The 19,256-nt window shown below is 40.2% G+C and overlaps 2 protein-coding genes across 4 annotated transcripts in view; both read right to left on the bottom strand.

The window, feature by feature from the left end:
- The window catches only part of ppp1r37 (protein phosphatase 1, regulatory subunit 37), a 36,639-nt gene extending 29,901 nt beyond the window's left edge, over window positions 1–6,738 (bottom strand). For 2 of the 3 annotated variants that reach the window (XM_068584603.1, XM_068584604.1), the window contains exon 1: window positions 4,929–6,738. In XM_068584603.1, coding sequence (XP_068440704.1) covers window positions 4,929–5,682 — 754 coding nt within the window. In that variant the 5' untranslated portion in view covers window positions 5,683–6,738. The remainder of the gene's footprint in view (window positions 1–4,928) is intronic. The other variant, XM_068584605.1, reaches the window with a different exon arrangement.
- Window positions 6,739–7,734: 996 nt separating this feature from the next.
- LOC137790518 (histone H2A-like) lies at window positions 7,735–8,151 on the bottom strand. Its single transcript, XM_068584835.1, has one exon. It carries the CDS (start codon window positions 8,149–8,151, stop codon window positions 7,735–7,737), a length of 417 nt encoding a protein of 138 aa, XP_068440936.1.
- Between the last annotated feature and the right edge of the window lie 11,105 nt (window positions 8,152–19,256).

The following is a 19,256-nucleotide window of genomic DNA, read 5'->3' as shown; positions in this document are numbered from 1 at the left end:
GGTACTCCAATAAAGAAGATTGGAGGCAGAGCACTCAGCAACAAATGGAGGCCAGGTGTCCAATAATCCACTGCGTTTCAGCTCAAGGCCAATATCGGGTGTGATTTGTTGTCCTGTTAACGGAAGCCATTTTAGTCTGAGGGTTTCATAAGCATGGGTGGAGAAAAGTCAAGTACATTCATACTTCATCGGATAAAAAATAATAATCCATTTATGTCCGTTTTGGCTTTTGTTACACACTGTGTGCTGTTTGCACCAAAATGAGTGCTTTTTTAACATTGTCTCCACCGTGGATGAATCTTAAAATAAGGACTGTCTGTTTAAAAAGAAAAAGAGGAAAAATGAATTTTAGGAACACAATGACACCTAGCTAAAAGTACCAGTACCAGTACACCTAGCTAAAACATATGCAGAGTAAAACAACACCCCTGCTATAAATTATACCTTCATGAAGGTAATAATGTTTGATATAATTGTGACTGGGATTTCACAAGACCACAATGTACACAGCCTGTGGGCAAACTTCCAGAGATAGATGCAAGTATGTTGTGGGCGGAACACCAAATTGCCCACTCCTACTTAACATGGAAGTGCCAGAGTTTGAAATAGCCCCGCTCTGCCGGTCTTCAGTCCCATTGCCTGCCATTTCACACTGCTGTGCTGTGGATGGTGACAACAGCGTCATTCGCACAAGACATTTGGCTGCCTGGCTGGTCAGAGGTGGGACAGAAAGGAAGGGATTGTGCCGCTGCCAGGTAGGATGACAAGACGGCAGCAACGAGTAAACACAAAGAAAAAAATGTTTGCATTTTTAGAAGGGAGCTGCTGTCGGCTCAAAACTGATAAACCAAAATGTTTAAGCTATTGATCATACTGCAAAAAAACAACAAAAAATAACTCTCCCAAATTTTAAATCATTGTTCAGACAATATTGTGTTTATAGATATATTTGGACAATACTGCAGACACAGCAACTCCAGTAAATCACAACATGGCAATGATAACGTAATGTCTTTAATGTGAATAAACAGCAGCAGTTTTCTTGTTATGATGAACTAGGTTGAACCCCCCACCCCTCAAAAAAAAAAAAAAAAAAAACAGCATCCATTTTCAACCATCTCCCATGTGAAAAACTGGGCCTGTGTCTGAAAGAGAAAGCTGCCCGTCCAGATGGAAAGTGACATGAGAAAATCACAGTTGTATGTAATATTTTTCACCTCCTCCTGCCTCCTTGAGAAGTGATAAGAGCAGTAAAATTCCTGTTGGACAAGGCCAGAAAGTCCTACTGAAATATTTGAACAGAATGATAAATCATTACTGTTTTATAAACGCAGACAACTGTAATAATAAAAAAAAGGGGAAAGATTTTTTTTCTAGGATAAGACGTCACATAAACTCAGCTTATAATTAACTGGTTTCAACTGGTGGACGATCAATCGGTGCATCTCTATGGCTCTGCAATGTTCCAACGTGGTATTCATTACTTTAAAAAAAATAAACCAGTCATTAACTTTTTTATTCTTAATGGTTGTATTCAATACTAAAATGCAGTTATTGTTTCCAATAGTATGCAAAAGACTCTACTGCAAAATGAACTAACTTTGAGGTTTATAAAGCCTTTGTCCATTCTGTACACTAAGAGCTTTGCTTATCACTATGTAACTTGGTCCACAGCCACAACACATAACATGTCATGGGTCACAGAGCCTCTAATAACCTGGTGCCAAGTGGGCCTTGGGTCTGATGACATGAGACGGACCTGCACGTAGGCCAAAGAGTTTGGCTGCCTGCAGGATAAACAGTCATTAATGTGAAGGAATCGTCTGCACTACAAGTACGAGGCTTTATCATATTTGTACACAAAGGTATATAACAACGTTAGAGTACTCTAACGTGCTATCTGATTGCTGTTAAAAAAATAAATTTAAAAAAAAAACCTGACATTTTAACTCTCACAAGTTCTCTGCATTAAATATCATTTGTATTGATTCTGATGAAGTAAATTACTGAGCATATGCGTCTAGTATGATCTTGTGCTTTTGTAATAGCGTGCTTTGCAGATATAATCCTTTAAAAAAATATGCACATAGACTGATTGACCTGCCCGGGAGGAGAAGAAAATAGGAGGAGAAGTGAAGGGAGCAGGGGAAGGAACGCAGCACATTGGGAAGTTCAGGAATCTCAGGATATGATGTAGTGTTTGCCTAGGCCTGGAGGGAAGTAACGGGCGTCCCTCAAGTCTCAACAGGGAGAGTAAAGAAAGAAAAAATATTCTCAGAACTCAGAACAAGAGGACATTGACATTATCACTGTCAAAATTACAATATGTACAATATGTCTTTTGAGTGTATAGTATAGCCTGCACATTGTACACTTGATGATGGCACAAAACCAGAGACATAAATTCTGGATACATAAGAGCCAATGAATGAATGGAAATATGACACCCTATATGGCTGCTATTGATCCCCTGTCACTGTTCCCTCAAACCTCAGGTGTTTATTTTGAACAGCACTTTCTGTTCAGAGGCTCATTTTGTGACAGCTATTAAACCAGATATATGTTGTGTTGCAAACATTCAATACCCATCAAACAAATTATTTCCCCTGCTCTTAACAGGAAGTCCAAGTGTGCAAGACAGGGACACAGCAAACCTGACACTAGATCTAGAGATAAAAGGGTCTGGACAGATCGTTGAGCTGTTGTGGCACAGTGCTCCTAACTAAGCTTTAAGGGCCTTGGAGTGGAGGTTCAGATACATTTAATTTCCTGGACTTAGCTGCAGAAACAGTGCCACACACACACACACACACACACACACACACACACACACACACACACACACACACACACACACACGGAACAAGCAGGACAAAGAAAAATATACGCAGGTGAAGCTAAAGGTTTTGGGAGATCACCTTTGACTCACTGGTAGAGGTTGAGTAATTCAGCTAATCTTAAAAACATGGCACAAGACACAATTTCCAAGTGTATAGTAATCATCAGGCATAGTTGTGAAAATTAAACATCTTTATCTAATTATCTGAAGGGGTGACTACCTGTTTTCCCTACTTGACACATTAGCCCATTCAAACAGTTCACAGACTGAGGCGTCAAAGCAGCGACACTTTTTCCTCAATATACTGAACAATAGAAAATTACCAGTAACGTGAACGTTGTTCTTCTTCTGTTCACCTTGAAATTGTTCTTTATTTAACCGCACTCACACACACACACACACACACACACACACACACACACACACACACACACACACACACACACACACACACACACACACACACACACACACACACACACACACTCCAATGAACGATTGGAGTTGAAATTGTTCTAATAAAAGTACCATGGTATTATCGTATCTCTGCCTACATTATCTACAGAATACAATATCACGTGATTAACTTCAACGCCATCAACTGTCCGTTTGCCTCTATATCAACTGCACAATCAGTTCGACCTTTGGAACTTCAATAAAACTACTTCATAAATGTGCTGTCAAAAATAATCTGAGCCACAGATCATCTAGATACTTGACTGTTGGTTCAATAATATCCTCAAAATCTTGGTTAACTGGGTTGAATTGTGCAGTGCAGTGAGCACAAATGAGGGGAAGCCGTAAGTGTCTGATTGGCCATCTGACGAATAGCAGGTGTGTAAATAAAACAATTCATTTTCAGCTGAGCATGAGACAGTTCTGCTTCTTTCTACTCCCCCATCTGGATATCTTGCATCACTGACCCTTGCTTTGGTGTGGCCTACATTCTTGGCTTTATATCCCACAAAACTGTCACTGGTCTATCCTCGAAACCTCACAGACCACAAACGCACTGTAAGGTTGGACGCACATAGCCTAGTCCAAATAAACTGATTTGGCATCGTCTCAGATTTTAATGAACTGTGTAACTATGTTGACTGGCGTCACAGCACTGTGAGCGAAAACAAAGTTGTCACACTATGACTGCACTTCAGTTCATGAGATGATGACCAACTCTACACCAGATGAAGGAGCGTGTGAGTTTTGGTTAAATTATTACTAATTTACCAGTTGATCCCCCCCCCAAAAAAAGAATTCAACATTAAGCGACTGTACACTAAAGCAGTATAATTCTGCACAGACGAACAATAATGTAATAAACAAATCTATTATCCATTTCATTTGTTCTGCTGTACTGCTAAATTAAAACAGCTTAAACTTAAGAATATATCATTTAATGTAAATATGAGCTTATTATTACATGGACAATGGTTAAAAAGATGAATAAGTAACTTTTCATTTTGGTAAATTTTTTTAAAGAATAGGTTCCTTATGTCAACACAAAAAGGTAGTGTTATATCCTGCCTACGCTTCCTTTTGACATGTTCTTACTGAACAAACAGGATCCGATCGATGAAAATGGCACACCTCAAGGAGTGGTGGGATCCACTCACAGTATGGCATACAGCAAAGGACTGGGCATATATTTAAATATGAGTGTACTGTGGCTGCTGCATAAATAAAACTAGACTAAGATATAATGTTATTTATTTAACTATTTGAAGTAAGAAAATAACTTGAGTTTGAAAAAAGGTTTGAGGGCAAAGGTGTAGCACTAATTGCACTGTAGTATGATGCAACCCATGACAAGTGAAAAAGAAAAACACTACACATCGACACACCTCTAATGCCTGATCAGTGTCGACATACATCCACAAATCACATTTTTACCAAGTACACATAATAGACCATGACAGGTCACATTATATGTTTAACCCAATCTGAATTAGATATGGAGCTTGACAAAGATGCTGTTTCAAGACATGAGAATGAATCCTGGCGAATCATGTTCAACTAACATGTTCATACAGGCACAATAAAGAAATTAATTCACACATACAGGCATGCAGAAACAAAAACACAGTATTACCATGTCTCCAGGGATCCTTGGGCTCCACTGCTCCAGAGATAATATCCTCATCTGAGGGAAACGTCACCCGTTTGCCACTTGGTTTGTGTTTATCGTCTCCCTCTTCCACAGAAGGGTACAGTCCAGCTTGGTCTGTGGCAGAGGCCTCCGTGCTGCTTGTTTGGATGGGATCTGACAGGATTTCTCCCGTGCTGCCAGCTGGGACATCCTGAGCCTTAGACTCTGAGTCTAAAGTATTGTCTGTGAATGAATTGTCATTTGTTGATTCAGCCTCCAACACTCCACTCTCATCAAGACTCAGATCCACACCTATGTCCATGTCCCCTCCATCATCTCCTTCTTCCACAACAAACGTTGCAGGAACAGTGTCCTTGTCTTCCTTCATTTTCTCCACCCCAATATCATCCTTGTGCTGCTCATCATTAGAAAAGATCAAGTCAGTGGGATTCACAACTACGGGGTTGTCTTGAGCAGTGCTCTTTCTATTTCCATTGACCTCGTCAATTTCCAGTGTGTCTTGTGTCTGACAGTTGTCCTCCTCAGCTGCTTGAAGGTTGTCAGTGAGCTGAGGCATCAGGTACGTTTCGGAGGCCTCTGTGGGAACAATGTTTTGTTTTTCTGAGTTACTGTCCGTCATCAGTTCAGAGATCCGGGGGGTGACCCCTTCTGTGTTATTGGTAGTGTTGTGATCGTCCCCCACATTGCTTTTTGTCTTGACATTGCACAAATCTAGACACTGCTCTTGGATATTCATGTTTTCATTTCCAGTGAAACTCAGATTGTAACTGTGCCAGACAGCTTAGCCATTAGGTTAAACAGTAACTAGGAACCAACCGACATGGATAAGGCTGTCTCCGGCCTTTGTTTCACAACATTATATGTAAATGTGAACGTATACTGGTCTGTTATTGACCAAATTATATTAATGTGCAATAAGTAAATGATACCTACAGTTGTACTAGGGTGTATTCATTAATAGTTTTCGCAAACCCCATATACCAGGTGACTTTGGTGCAGCCTTAAAAAAATCGCTAATTAAAGTTCAATTTTACTCCCAATTAGAAAACAAGAAATATATGAGGCCTATGTGAAATAGATACCGTTTCAGTTATCTGTGTGCCAAACCAGGCAACTTTGTTACACTATCATCTCCCAGACAGGCAACCAGCACTTAATGTCAGCTAACCGCTTCCTGCAGCTCCAAGAGGGAACCGAAGAAATGCTCACTGTCGTCAGCACATTGCCAACAACATACAAGACGACCAGGTCAATTGATATTAACAAGTTCCTCAGGGTGCCTCCATAACGCTTATCACAGAGAGCTTACTGCCCGACACCAAACCAATTAATTTGCATGAATTTGAGCGAGCTAATGTTTGCTAGCTTGCTAAAGTTGTTCCCCAACAATGACGTCCAGGCCCGTGAACGTTCGCGTGCCAGCTTCTTTACGTGAGCCCGTTTGTTTCTCCCCGAAAAAGTCCATTCTTTTCGGTCAGTAAAAAAAATATTTCCCGGCTGTGAGTCTCACCCTCTGTCGTGTTGCTCGGCTCGCATCACAACCGTCGACCAGCGGCAGCCAGAAAAAAAACAGGCGTCATACTCCGCGTTATGAGCATGTTTTCAATAGCTAACGTTTGCGCTCGGGAGCAGCGGCGAAGCTACAGCTGCCAGAACAAATGCTGCTGATTATTACGAGATTACGAAGATTTTCCGACCGCACAGGTTTCGTAGGTGTTTCTCTGTCCGGGAGAAGTACGCTGAACCTGTTTTGTCTAGCGTTACCATTCGCTAGCTTGTTGAAGTCCAACAACTGTTTGTTGATCACACGTCTTACGTCAGCACGTCGTTACCCACGGGTACACGTTCAACAGACGCAGTGTTAAAGACCGTTGCTTAAAAAAAACACTGTTTTTTAGATGAAGCTTTAGTTTACAGGAGTTAGGACAGAGTTTACTTGTATTGCATAATTGTATTGTATTTCGACGCCACGTATAACATGACATTTATTCCTCGCCGAATTGAGTTTTTCCGGTTTGAGTTTTTCAATGAAGTGTCCAATGAACGCGGTACAAGAGTAAAATAAAAACACGTTTTTGGTAGCATTAAATGTCATTTCCAATCTTCTGCGAGGTTTCACATTTTATAAATTCAAGCGAGTGCGGCAGACACATGGCTTCAAATGTTCTACAGCTTTCTGATGTTAAAGATTTTAAATTAGTTACATCAAAACTTGGGCAACCTTTTAAGAGATAAAAGTAGTGTCAAACTGCCTTGCCGGTTGAACCTTTGTTCCAGGTTTAATACACTTTATTAAAAGTAGCGGGATAAAGAGTATTATGGCCATTATGCACCCAGGATCAGAGGTTAACAATTAAACATATTTGAGGGCCTGTGCCTTTTCTCCTAAAGTTGACGCGGGCCTGCTCAAAAGCTACCAATAATTTTGTACTGCCAGATAGTTGTGACACAGGGTAACTTTGAGCTACATTCAAACATTTCAAGTACAAATATTGAGTCAACTTACATCAACCTTGTGCACTGTCTGGAAAGCAGTGACAGTTAAAACATCAGAGTAAGACCAGTGTTTCTTACTCAACAGGCATTTCATGTCTCTACAGTCCTCAAAACCCATTAAATTCCCTTAGCGACACAAAGTAGGAAATAAAGCACAAGTCCTAAAACTCATTGGACAATTTCTCCAAAGACTTTTTGTTCCAGTGCCCTGCTTAAGAAATATGAAAACCTTTAAAAAAAAAAAAGTAGTAACATTTTAATAGATAAAATTAGTAAACTTGAATATACATCATCAAAACTCTTGGGACTGAACATCTTTTGCTGAAAGGTCATCCCTGGGCCCCTTGGTCTTCTTCGGGAGAAGGCTTGCCTGGATATTTGGGATGACACCACCCTCAGAGATTGTGACCTCTGCCAGCAGTTTGTTGAGCTCTTCGTCATTTTTCACTGCCAACAAGATATGGCGAGGAGCGATGCGATGCTTCTTGTTGTCACGACAGGCATTTCCTGCCAGCTCAAGGATTTCTGCGCAGAGATACTCCAGGACAGCGCCAAAGTATACTGCTGCGCCGTTGCCAACACGCTCAGCATAGTGGCCTTTCTTCAGAAGCCTGTGGATACGGCCCACTGGGAAAGTGATCCCCGCTCTAGATGACCGGGATACTTGAGATTTTGGTTTGGGTGCCGCTTTCTTTGCACGTCCAGACATCTTTATTCTGAGTTGGGAAAAGAAATTTCACATTAATACATTTGCATATTCAACTACAGAGCCTCACTAAAATAAATGCTGTGTTTTGAATTAAGGTTGACAGAAGTTGGGGGTCATGTTTAAACATTAGAGCTAACTGGCTTATAATGCACGATGCAAAAAAAAACAACAACCTTGTTCCTCTCACAGAAGAATAAAGACTCAGCGGTGTTCTTTCAGGACTCACCAGTACTTGGCACTTCCTTCACATTAAGATAGCAGCTACCTACTAAAACAAAGAATGCTGCTTATAGAGTAGTCTGGCAGTAATTGGTTGATTGCAGACACCTGGCTCCTCTGCTGCATGAGAATGGGCGTTGAAAAAACCAAAGACGTCTTCGCAAAGGGAACAATGCAGTCTTGGAGGCTATTTAAGGAGAGAGAAATAATCAGTGTTAGATCTGAGAAAGACAGAAGAATAATGAACTAGGTAGAACAATGTATGGTATGAGACAAGAAGGACAATTCGCTCAGGTTGGATCAGGTGAAGCTTCTGGCCTTTTTTGCAATGCTAATTTACTGTAGTGATGGAGTAAAAAGGACATCTTAGAAAATCAACATAATTATAGATGCAGCAGGAAGATTTCTGGGTGTGTGTATTTCTGCAGTAGATATGCAGCAGCAGTTTTAACACCAGAAAAGTGGAGCATGAGTGGAAGTGTACATTTTTGTCTTGCAGTAGTTTGTGGTAATGCAAAGGTTTGGATGCCAGCTGCCATTAAGAACCAAAGAAGAGCCTACAATTGACGTTATAGTCTGTTTGATATCTCTCGCATCCATTTAACTGAGTAACCCCGCAGGTGGACCTTATTGTTTCTTGATGCCAAAAGTTATTTTCCTGTGAAATATTAAACACTTGTGTGAAATAGATCACAATACCTGCATAAAAAGTAAAGTGGCAACAGGATTATTTGATTGTACTGAAGATATACATGGTGTTTACATTAGTTGAGAAACAAATTTATGTATATTGCTGCATATTTAGCACTTTTCCTTTTTGATATTATGTTCTGTTCTTTTACTTAAGTATAACGTGTGGAGAAAAGAAAAAGACTGGAGCCCTTTACTCTGTATTATTGTTCTGCGAAAGGCAGCATTCAATTTCAATATTGATCTAAAATGTCGCCTCCAGTAATAAAAATAAACAGCCATTTTCTGGTGCAAAGTGTTTTGTACATGGGAGAATGGCAATTTAAAGCAAGTACATTTTCTACATGTGGAGACAAGTATTTAAGGTCTTCTCTTGAATTCAAAATATTAAACAATTATTGTTTATTCTTCCTTATACTCCTTCCAGAAACACATGCATATATCACACATGCCTCTATTCTTTCATACAAGAAACAGACAATGAAACCTCTGTTCACCCATTTGAATGAATTTCATCTCGTGTTGAAAAACATCAACAGCAGATGGCAGCACCGACCTCAGATTCAACCTGTAGCTTGTTGCAGGTTGTCTGTATTGTTTTGTTTTTTTTACTTAAATTACATATTCTTTATCAAGGAGCGTTCATTAAACCACATTTAATGGTGTCGTGATCCTTCCCTTTATGATTAGGTGCTTGACTGTGTCTGTCTCCTTGAGCGCCTGATGTGCTTACTAATTAACTGCTTGAGGAAGTGATGATGACTCATCTCCACTGTGTACAACTAAGTATCAAATGTTTCATCACAATCAGAAAAAGAGATACACAGGGAATTATTTATGTTTAAAGGTCTACAATGCAACTTGTGATTAGTAACTCCAACTTGGTAACACTCGTTTTTAGCCCAGTATTTTTCGGTGTAATTCTGGGGCTTATATCATTATTTTCTTTTGGATAAACATTGCTCAACTAAGCTTTAATGTTAAGTCCTGACTTTGTAAACAATAGTTAGATAATTCTTAATCCGTATAGTTCTAGTTTGCTGCCAACGCCGTACTGTTTATGTTTCTATGGTCCACATAATGTATATGGCCTTTTTCAGAAAGTAAACTCCCATTTAATGCATCCATCACTATGAAAACTAAACAATCTCAACCTGCTGATGAAGACCATGCATGACGATTGAAACAAAAAGCTTGTAATATGACATAAAGTAATAAAACTATTTTATTGAATGGATCAAGGGGCTTGATCATAAAGGTTAGTGCACAGGTTTGCGATATGAGAACATACACTGATTTTTTCATATTTCATATACAACTTGATTGAAATCTGCACCAAAGAAGTATTTGTTAAATTGATAGTGGCACACATGGACTGAGCAGAACAGGCAAAGAAGACCTCCCATTGTTGAGCTAAAAGTAAATATTCTAACATCAAATGTTTTCTCGCTTTCTTTTTGCTTCAAAGCAATGACTGTAGCTCTGTCCATGTCAATATTGTCATTGCCAAATTTTAAGGCAACCAACTTTGTCCTTTGTACCTTTTGCTTCTCCCTCATGTACCGCCAGTGAGATATGGAGGAGAGACACAGAGAGACATTTTGACTGTTCAGATTCACTTTAAAACATGGCAAAGAGCCAATTTCAGAGCAGCGGGAAGACAAATTAAGAAGGGACCTTCCCAGCAGGTTGTCCTTGGACAGATTAGATGTGATTCTGCTCAACCTCTCAACATCCTCTCGACACGAGGACAGGACGGGACTCACAAGTTGCCACAGAGCAGGTCTCATGATGCATAGAAGCCCGACTTTCAACTACGTAAATTATAAAGCCACAGTGCACACATTGAGTTGGTTCCTAACACAATTTATTTTCACTCAGTAGAGACCAGATCAATGCATACGTTGTAGTTTTTCATGATGTGAGTTGTCATCATTGAAGCAACCAGTCCGTTTTTGTGCCATTCTCCTGAGAGTCTTCGTCTGGATAAAGGCTGAAGGCCGTCTGTATTTATTAGCAACAGTAGCTACTAACACTGAAGTTTGCAGTCTGCTGCCGAGTAAGAAGAGGAGATGAAAAGGAAACAGGAGGAAGTCACAAAATGATCCAAACATACGATTAAGCTCAGAAGTTGAAGGTAAAACCAGACACCAAAGCCACAAAGATTTCTTTTAATATCTGCTAACCCACAATAAGTTAAATAAGACAGTTTATCTATCCCTGATATGCATTTTTTCACAAAATTGCTGAATTTACAGTTAGGTCTTTTTCTCTGTTTTTCCACAAGACAGGTGGTCACGTAAACAGTGAAAGCAGCCTCACAAGCTCTTTGGCTGACACACCTCTAGAGGCCTTTATCTCTTTTCCCTGAGCAGTAATACATCTAAAGATGTGGCTTTTAGAATGATTGCTGTTACTTTGACTTCTAGTTTTTCCCCCTTTCTTCACTTTTATGGAGATGTCAGTGGCAGACTACAGGAGATTATGCCCGATTTCAGGAAAGCAATTGATCTTCTGCAAGAAACCAAGTCAGGGGTCAATCACTTCTTGCGTACGTGCAGACATAATTGTATGATTGTAGACATACTTTTACGTAAAAAGAGTAGTCTTCATATTTCAATTTCTGACAATTTTCAAAGGGCAATAACCCCACTGAAAATAACAGAATTTCTATTTATTGCAGCTGTTCACCTCTTTCAACGGATAATAGCATAATCCTCAAACCACTTTTTCCACATTCATGAATTCCTCGATGGCATTGGCATTAGCCTCATAATGCCTCAATGACAGCAGAAAAAAAGGTATTAAATACGCATGGACCCTCTTGTAATCTGAACTCAATAAAGACTAAATTTATGTGAGGTGTTCAGACAGTAATTGGAGAGCGAGTCATTCTCTGAGTGCATCTACTTTAATTATGAAACCTTATGGACACCCACAGTGCAGCCGGGTGTCCTGAGGTCCCAGGATCTTTAGGTGCTTAAAGTCTGTCACCTCCTGAAAACTGCCTGCGAAGCTGTGTTGTGTTTCCATGACTTCTTTTGCAACAGCCTGGACTGAAGCAGTCCCATTAAATAAAAGAAAACTACGAGAGACTATGCCTCAAAGTTATTTTGTGAGTGGAATCTTTTACATTACGGGTTTATTTGTGTTTACGTGTACATTTTATTAATATTAACATTATATTGCTCTGAAGTTTTGCTTAAAAGAAGTAGTTTGATAGATACATATCTATATATAGATGTATATGTAAAAAAATGGCTTTCTTGCCAAGAAGTATACAGTGCATCCAGAAAGTATTCACAGCGCTTCACTTTTTCCACATTTTGTTATATAACAGCCATATTACAAAATGGATGAAATTCATTTGTTTCCTCAACATTCTACACACAACACCCCATAATGACAAAGTGAAAAAAGTTTTGGGGAAATGTTTGCAAAACTATTTTCATCGAGGATGTCTCTGTACATTGCTGCATTCATCTTTCCCTTAATCTTGACTAGTCTCCGAAGTTCCTCCCGCTGAAAAACATTCCTACAGCACGATACTACTACCACCATGCTTCACTGGAGAGTATTAGCCAGGTGATGAGCAGCGCCTGGTTTCCTCGAGACATGATGCTTGGCATTCAGGCCAAAAAGTTCAATCTTTGTTTCATCAGACCAGATAATTTTGTTTCTCATGGTCTGAGAGTCCTTAAGGTGCCTTTTGGCAAACTCCAGGCCGGCTGTCATGTGCTTTTTACCGAGGAGTGGCTTCCGTCTGGCCACTCTACCAAACAGGCCTGCTTCGTGGAAGGCTGCAGAGATGGTTGTCCTTCTGGAAGGTTCTCCTCTCTTCACAGAACAACGCTGGAGCTCTGTCAGAGTGACAATCGGGTTCCTGGTCCCTGACTAAGGCCCTTCTCACCTGATCGATCAGTTTGCCTGGACGGCCAACTCTAGGAAGAGTCCTCGTGGTTCCAAACTTCTTCCATTTCCGGATGATGGAGGCTGACTGTGCTCATTGGGACCTTCAATGCTGCAGACATTTTTTCTGTACCCTTTGCTAGATCTGTGCCTCAATACAAGTCTGTCTTGGAGGTCTACAGACAATTCCTTGGACTTCATGGCTTGTTTTGTGCTCTTACATGCACTGTCAACTGTGGGGCCTGATATAGACAGGCGTGTGTCTTTCTAAATCATGTCCAATCAACTGGATTTAGCACAAGTGGACTCCAATCAAGTTGTAGAAACTCATGAACTCGTGAACAGTAGAACAGGATGTACCTGAGCTCAATTTTGAGTGTCACGGCAAAGGCTGCAAATACTTATGTACATGTTATATTTCCGTTCTTTATATCTAATAGATTTGCAAAAATGTCCCCAAAACCTTTTTCACTTTGTCATTATGGGGTGTTGTGTGTAGAATGTTGAAGAAAAAACATAATTTAATCCATTTTGGAATATGGCCATAACATAACAAAATATGAAAAAGTGCAGTGCTTTGAATACTTTCCAGATGCATTGTATGAGAAGATTGATGCCACTTTAATATTTGTCCATTCAATGTACAGCCAGTGGCTGGTTAGCTTAGCTCAGCATAAAGACTTGAAACCGAGGGAATCAGCCTTGCTCTGCTGGCTTTTGGTATCTTTGGATAAAGCAGAAAGACAGACACCACCATTTTGCTTTTTTGGGGATATGTCAATGTGTGCTACAGTGTAGTGATTTGGATAATGTCAATGCAACTGTATACAAGATAACACTTCAGTTAAAGGCACATGTGAGCCCAAAAGCTTTTCAAGGGGCTTTTAAGTTGACTAATGACTTTGCTGGTTTTTGAGCCACACTCTGTTTATGCATTAGATTAAAACATAAAAGTGGGAAACTGTGTGCAAAGGGCATATATCACCATTGTCATCATTATTGATGAACGAGGGTCATTACTGATCTGTTAAAATTCAAGACCTGCATTTGCTGCACTTCATCGGTAGAACTCCAAAAGAGTAGAGCATGTGGGGTGGTTTAGTTTACAGTGCTCCAATGAAGAGTAAATACAAACATATCTTAAAGGATATGTTCACCTTTGTAAAGTATGTCTTGTGTCCATATGCATTTTAAAAGTGGTGCTGTAGTTGCTCCTCCTGTCCTTGCTGACCATTAAAAAATTCCTCTCTGATGTGTTATCAATGTCAGTGAACTGTCAATAGTCTGTGCAGATGAAGCTAATTCAAAGCTTTAACGCCTTGTAGATGATTCAAACGGGTGTATTTCAAAGTTAGTCTTCTTTAGTATAGATGGCTGAGCTAATGGAGGGATATAAAATGATACTAAAAAGCTTATATATATATTCAACTTTGTGTAGTCTGACTTAGACTGAAGCCTCATATTAGCCTAGTCACTCTGTTATGGTAAAGTAATAACATTAGGTTATGTCTGTTTCCAAAAGTAGTCCCTCCTGTCCTTACTATTTCTGGAAATTGTGATTTTTTTTTCCTTTCCGGCCCTCCCTCTCTCGTACCATCCTCCTCTCCTTTTCTCTCCTCTCCACCTTCCTCAGCTTTTGCATCATCCTACGCATCTTTTATCCTCCTCAGGTTCTAATCCAGCTGTGATGGCTACCATATGTTCATACCACATGTCACCGGTTTCCCAATAAAAAACATTTCCCTTTTTAAACATTATGAAAAACAGAGGGTGGACCTTGGGAGATATAAAATTGGCGAAGGATTTAATCTGCCACTGAACTCCTGTGTGTGGGGATTGACCAGAAGATGACACGCACCACAAATCACTGCCACGTCATTTGAAGAAGGGGGAAGAATGAAGGACAAAGAGATTTTCCATCATCCACCCAGCCACCCATCCGTCCATCCCACCTGTGCAAAACTCCCATTCCTCCTTGCTTTTAATTCCTCCATCTGTTTTTCTCTCTTTCCTTTGTGCCTCTTTTTCTTTTCAGTCATAACTTGTTTTGGCTTCTGTCCACTGTATAACTAGTTGAGAAAAAAAATGTAATTCTCTTCCTGTCCTTTCTCTCTCCTCCTTACACACACACACACACACACACACACACACACACACACACACACACACACATATCTACAGACACCTATACACACACAAAGGCATTCACACACTTCATTTCTTTAAATATTCATTTCCGCCTGTCTGTGATGTGTTTTGGGGAGTTTCCTGTTCTCAGCCCTGCTGCTTCCCTGAGAACCGCCATGTAGGAAGTGGCAGTCCTGGAACTTGTTCCTCCTCCCCCTCCGGCATGGTCACATTCCCACCTACTTCGCCGACCGAGTTGTAATAGAGGGTAAGAGCGAGAGGGACCTCTGCCATGGAGGTTAACGTTCATTTAATATTACTGGTTTCTGGATTCTGTTACAAAAATTGTTGTTGCAATAGGCTTTTCCCAGACAATATCAGCTTCTTTACTGCACAGCCTGCACATCCCTGCTCGCCAATAAAGTCAGCATATTACTCTATTTCACAGCTGGAGGTTTCTTAGAATTTCTCTAATACTTTTGACAGAAACAATTCCCAGGTTGTCACTAAGTAAAGCATGGCTAGTTTTCCCCAACATAAACATATTAACTTGAATCGGTCATTTTATTTCAGACTGGAAGATATCTAATTCAAAGAAAATTGGCATGAAGAATACTTCTGATTCAAGGCTCAGGTGAAGATATCCAGAGTCTCTCTGTTGGTCTCAGTTAAAGGGAAGCCAAAGAGGGGAAACAGGGCGACATCATGAATGTTTGTGCAGCTGATCCGGCTACTCCTTCAGTTCTACCAAAAACGTTTACCTTTCCCGGCTATTATTTGTTACTTTTGTTGGTTGGATGATAGTTTGTAATCAAAAGAGGTCAGCATTACCTCTGCTACTCATCTACTCTGATGCACAGAGATCAGGAAGCACCTTTTTGGAATATCTCAGTTCTTTTTAAAAATTGCCCTTTTGCTTATTTCTGCATGTTGTTGTTCTTGCCCATATTTTGCTTCCTTCTGCTAGCTGCCTTTTCCTGTTCTTCCATGATTTGATCCTTTCTTCTATCTCCCATCTGGACCACACGACGCCTCAGGTCTGTCCCTCCCTGTCTGTCCCTCCCTGTCTGTCAATATGTATAAAATAACCTGTTGCAGGATTCAGGGCCCTGTGCTGACAGCTCAAGACTTGTGTTTGTTTGCATGCATGTATTTTAGAGGCAAGAGCAAATGCTCTCGTAGCTTTAAGGCTTGGTTTTCTCATTCTGACTATAACAGACCTGTGATTTATGTTATTGTGCTGTTGCTTTGGCCAAAACAAGAAAGGAATGGGACTGAGGGGACAGAGGGATGGAAGGAAGGGCCACTAGAACGAAGGAAGTGTTGAATGCTCAATTGTAGCTTGGCAGGACCCTGAGATGGTGACAGTTGGTCCAAACTTGATCTGAACGACACACTGAACTGTGCATTATGAAAAGTAAGTGCAGTGTGCAATTGTGTGGTGTAATACATTATGTAAACACAGGTATAAACATAATTGTGCATGTGAAAATGTAAGTTTACTATTGAATTGCTGTCTACAATCTTGTTTAAGTTCATGATCTGATAGCAGATATTGCCACTAGTTGGCGCTGGTCAGGCATTTGGAGGTTATAGTGTGAAGTAAGGAGGGAGGAGAAAGACAGTAGAATGAAGAGACATGGGTTTGGCTTGTCTGATTCGGTGTGGAGACTAAAGTTAAGAAAAAAAACCAGAACGCGTTGGACCGACTTATTCCGCACTCACGACGTTGCTTACAATATAACACAATTAAAGGCAGGAAAAAGATGGCGTTCCAAGGATTACCTCACGTCTTACTCATTTTGGTGATTTTGACTTGCAACTAATAGTCTAACAAAACACAAGGTGCTCATCAGAGCTCATACGACAGCAGTATGATCAAACACTTCATGCAATCAACAATAAAAAAGTTGCAGCAGCATGAAGTTGTTTCAACCATGGAATTCTTCTAAATTCACATTTAACCCAACGGACCCATTTTCATGAGCCGAGCAGCATTTTGTAGGTGCACCAGCTTTTTATGTCAAATTATGGTTTTCCTAATATTCTTGCTATACACTGTATATGTAAAATGGATACACACACTTTTCTCTTGCTGTGGTTCCCATTGTCTAGGATTTAATACAGTCAAACCTCTGAGCCTTCAGTTCCTGAGCTACTTCCTGAGTAAATTAATTCAAATGGCGTGTGTGATGGTTTTTGATCTTTCCATGCTGTGACCAGACCACAATCAGAATGTCTCTCTCACTCCCAAACATAATACTATTTCATTTTAAGGAGGAAGCTTGCAACAATTTTTTCCAGGCATCTTCAACACAAGTATAATATCGACACCTGCTATAATGCTCATTGTTATTACAACAGAGTTTGTTGATGTCCCGTAAGCGCTCAGATGGAAATACTCCATAGCCTCTTGCTGGCCTCACTTCTCTTCCTCCTTCCTTGCTGCCAAATGGTACATAGCACAGACACACACACACACACACACACACACACACACACACACACACACACACACACACACACACACACACACACACACACACACACCTGATTCTTGACTCAGACCAAGTTTTGGAATCTGCAAGACCATGTGGTCTGTTTTGTTTGAGAGTTCCCGCTTCCAGTAAACCACTGATCTCGGCTAGACATCTGGTTGATGGTGAACTTGTCTGGATTCTGAATTAAAGAAAAGTTTGTGTTTCAGTACAGCCGGAGAAAAGTAGATGGGAAATAATACATCAGCTAAAGAAATGAGAGCTTTACAACAGACCACGAAGGATATTGTGTTTCTACGAAAAACATTATTTTTAGAGCAGCCGACCATAAACAGTCAGTTGTTCCTGACAACTGACTGTCCACTAAGCTCCTCCCTATTTGGTTATGGTTGCTATGACTGTCAAGCTTCCTGTTCTAGCACAGCACATTTTACGATAATGGTGGTGGATCATTGATTCTCAAAGTCGGGTCCGTGGCACGCTGTCAGGGGGTCTGCCAATGAATTAACCATATGATAAAATTGTGTTGTCATTAAAAAGTATATACCTGAGATAGACCTTTGCACCAATAAAACACACATAATGTGTCCATTACTCTCATCATGTAAGCGTCGAGTCCATAGAAATGCTGACACACAGCAATAGGTTCATTATATTCAAGATTGGTAAGTTTAAATGACATATTCAGACTTTGCCATTCTTGCTATTGTTTAAGCCAACAAAAAACAAGATCTTGTACATACTGATCATCTTTGACAACACACTTTTTCAATGTGTGGAGAAATGCATCCCCTGACATTCCTGCCAATAGATTTACTTATTTATTGATTTTTTACACATTTATTGTGTGTTTTATGTGTATTCTAAAGGTTTTGATAAAGTATCTCTCTTTGTCTACAGCTCAGTTATGCAGGTGTTTTAATCAGCAGTCAAATTGTTGTGTCTTTATTGTGTTACAACCCATGAAGCTGAACAGAAAGCTAAGTCAGAGTTAGAGTCCTTTTAAGATTTTATTATTCTGGATTTCACTGAACAGTTTTTTTAAGGAACAGATTTTATTCATGAGAGCTTTTGGGCGTGCCAGCACAGTTCAATTCAGACATTATTTAAAAGAATATACAGTATTCAGGACACATTTATGTTTTGTGGTCCCTCAAGAGTTCAAGCTCATCTCTTGATTTCAGACAGAATAATTGAGTCTTCACCAGCCCACCAGAGGAGATTAGAGACTATATAGGAGTCTTTCCATCGCTTTGCCTCGTACTGTTCCCACCCTTCCTCCCTTTGGAGTTACAGCCCAATGCAGCTGGAAACAAATGCATAGCTAAAGGGGAAAGAAACAGAGGAAACCCTTTTTCTCGAAACCAGGCCATACTTTCTTCCCCTAATAGATGCACAACAGGGATATAACAGATTTCGGAGGCATGTCGTCTCTTCCCTTCACTTGCAGAGATGAAGGAAGTGTCTGGAGGAGGGTGTTGATAACACACATTATCATGACTTAAATAAACAAAACTCTGGGAAGGTGGAAGTTTTAATGCTGTGGTTGTGTGGGTCCGTGTTTGTGTGTGTGTGTGTATGTGTGTGTGTGTGTGTGTGTGTGTGTGTGTGTGTGTGTGTGTGTGTGTGTGTGTGTGTGCGCGCTAAGCGTGCGATTGTTTT

The sequence above is a fragment of the Clinocottus analis genome, unplaced genomic scaffold, assembly GCF_023055335.1.
Source record: "Clinocottus analis isolate CAN_PGR_092001 unplaced genomic scaffold, fCliAna1.0.p SCAF_2, whole genome shotgun sequence".
Taxonomy (NCBI): Eukaryota; Metazoa; Chordata; class Actinopteri; order Perciformes; family Cottidae; genus Clinocottus; species Clinocottus analis.
The sequence above is the reverse complement of the archived record's forward strand: the minus strand, read 5'-3'. Positions and strand labels throughout refer to the sequence as shown.

What these genes read in the sequence shown, in the direction of transcription:
- LOC137790518 (XM_068584835.1), bottom strand. Translation starts at nt 8,151, where the DNA reads ATGTCTGGACGTGCAAAGAAAGCGGCACCCAAACCAAAATCTCAAGTA.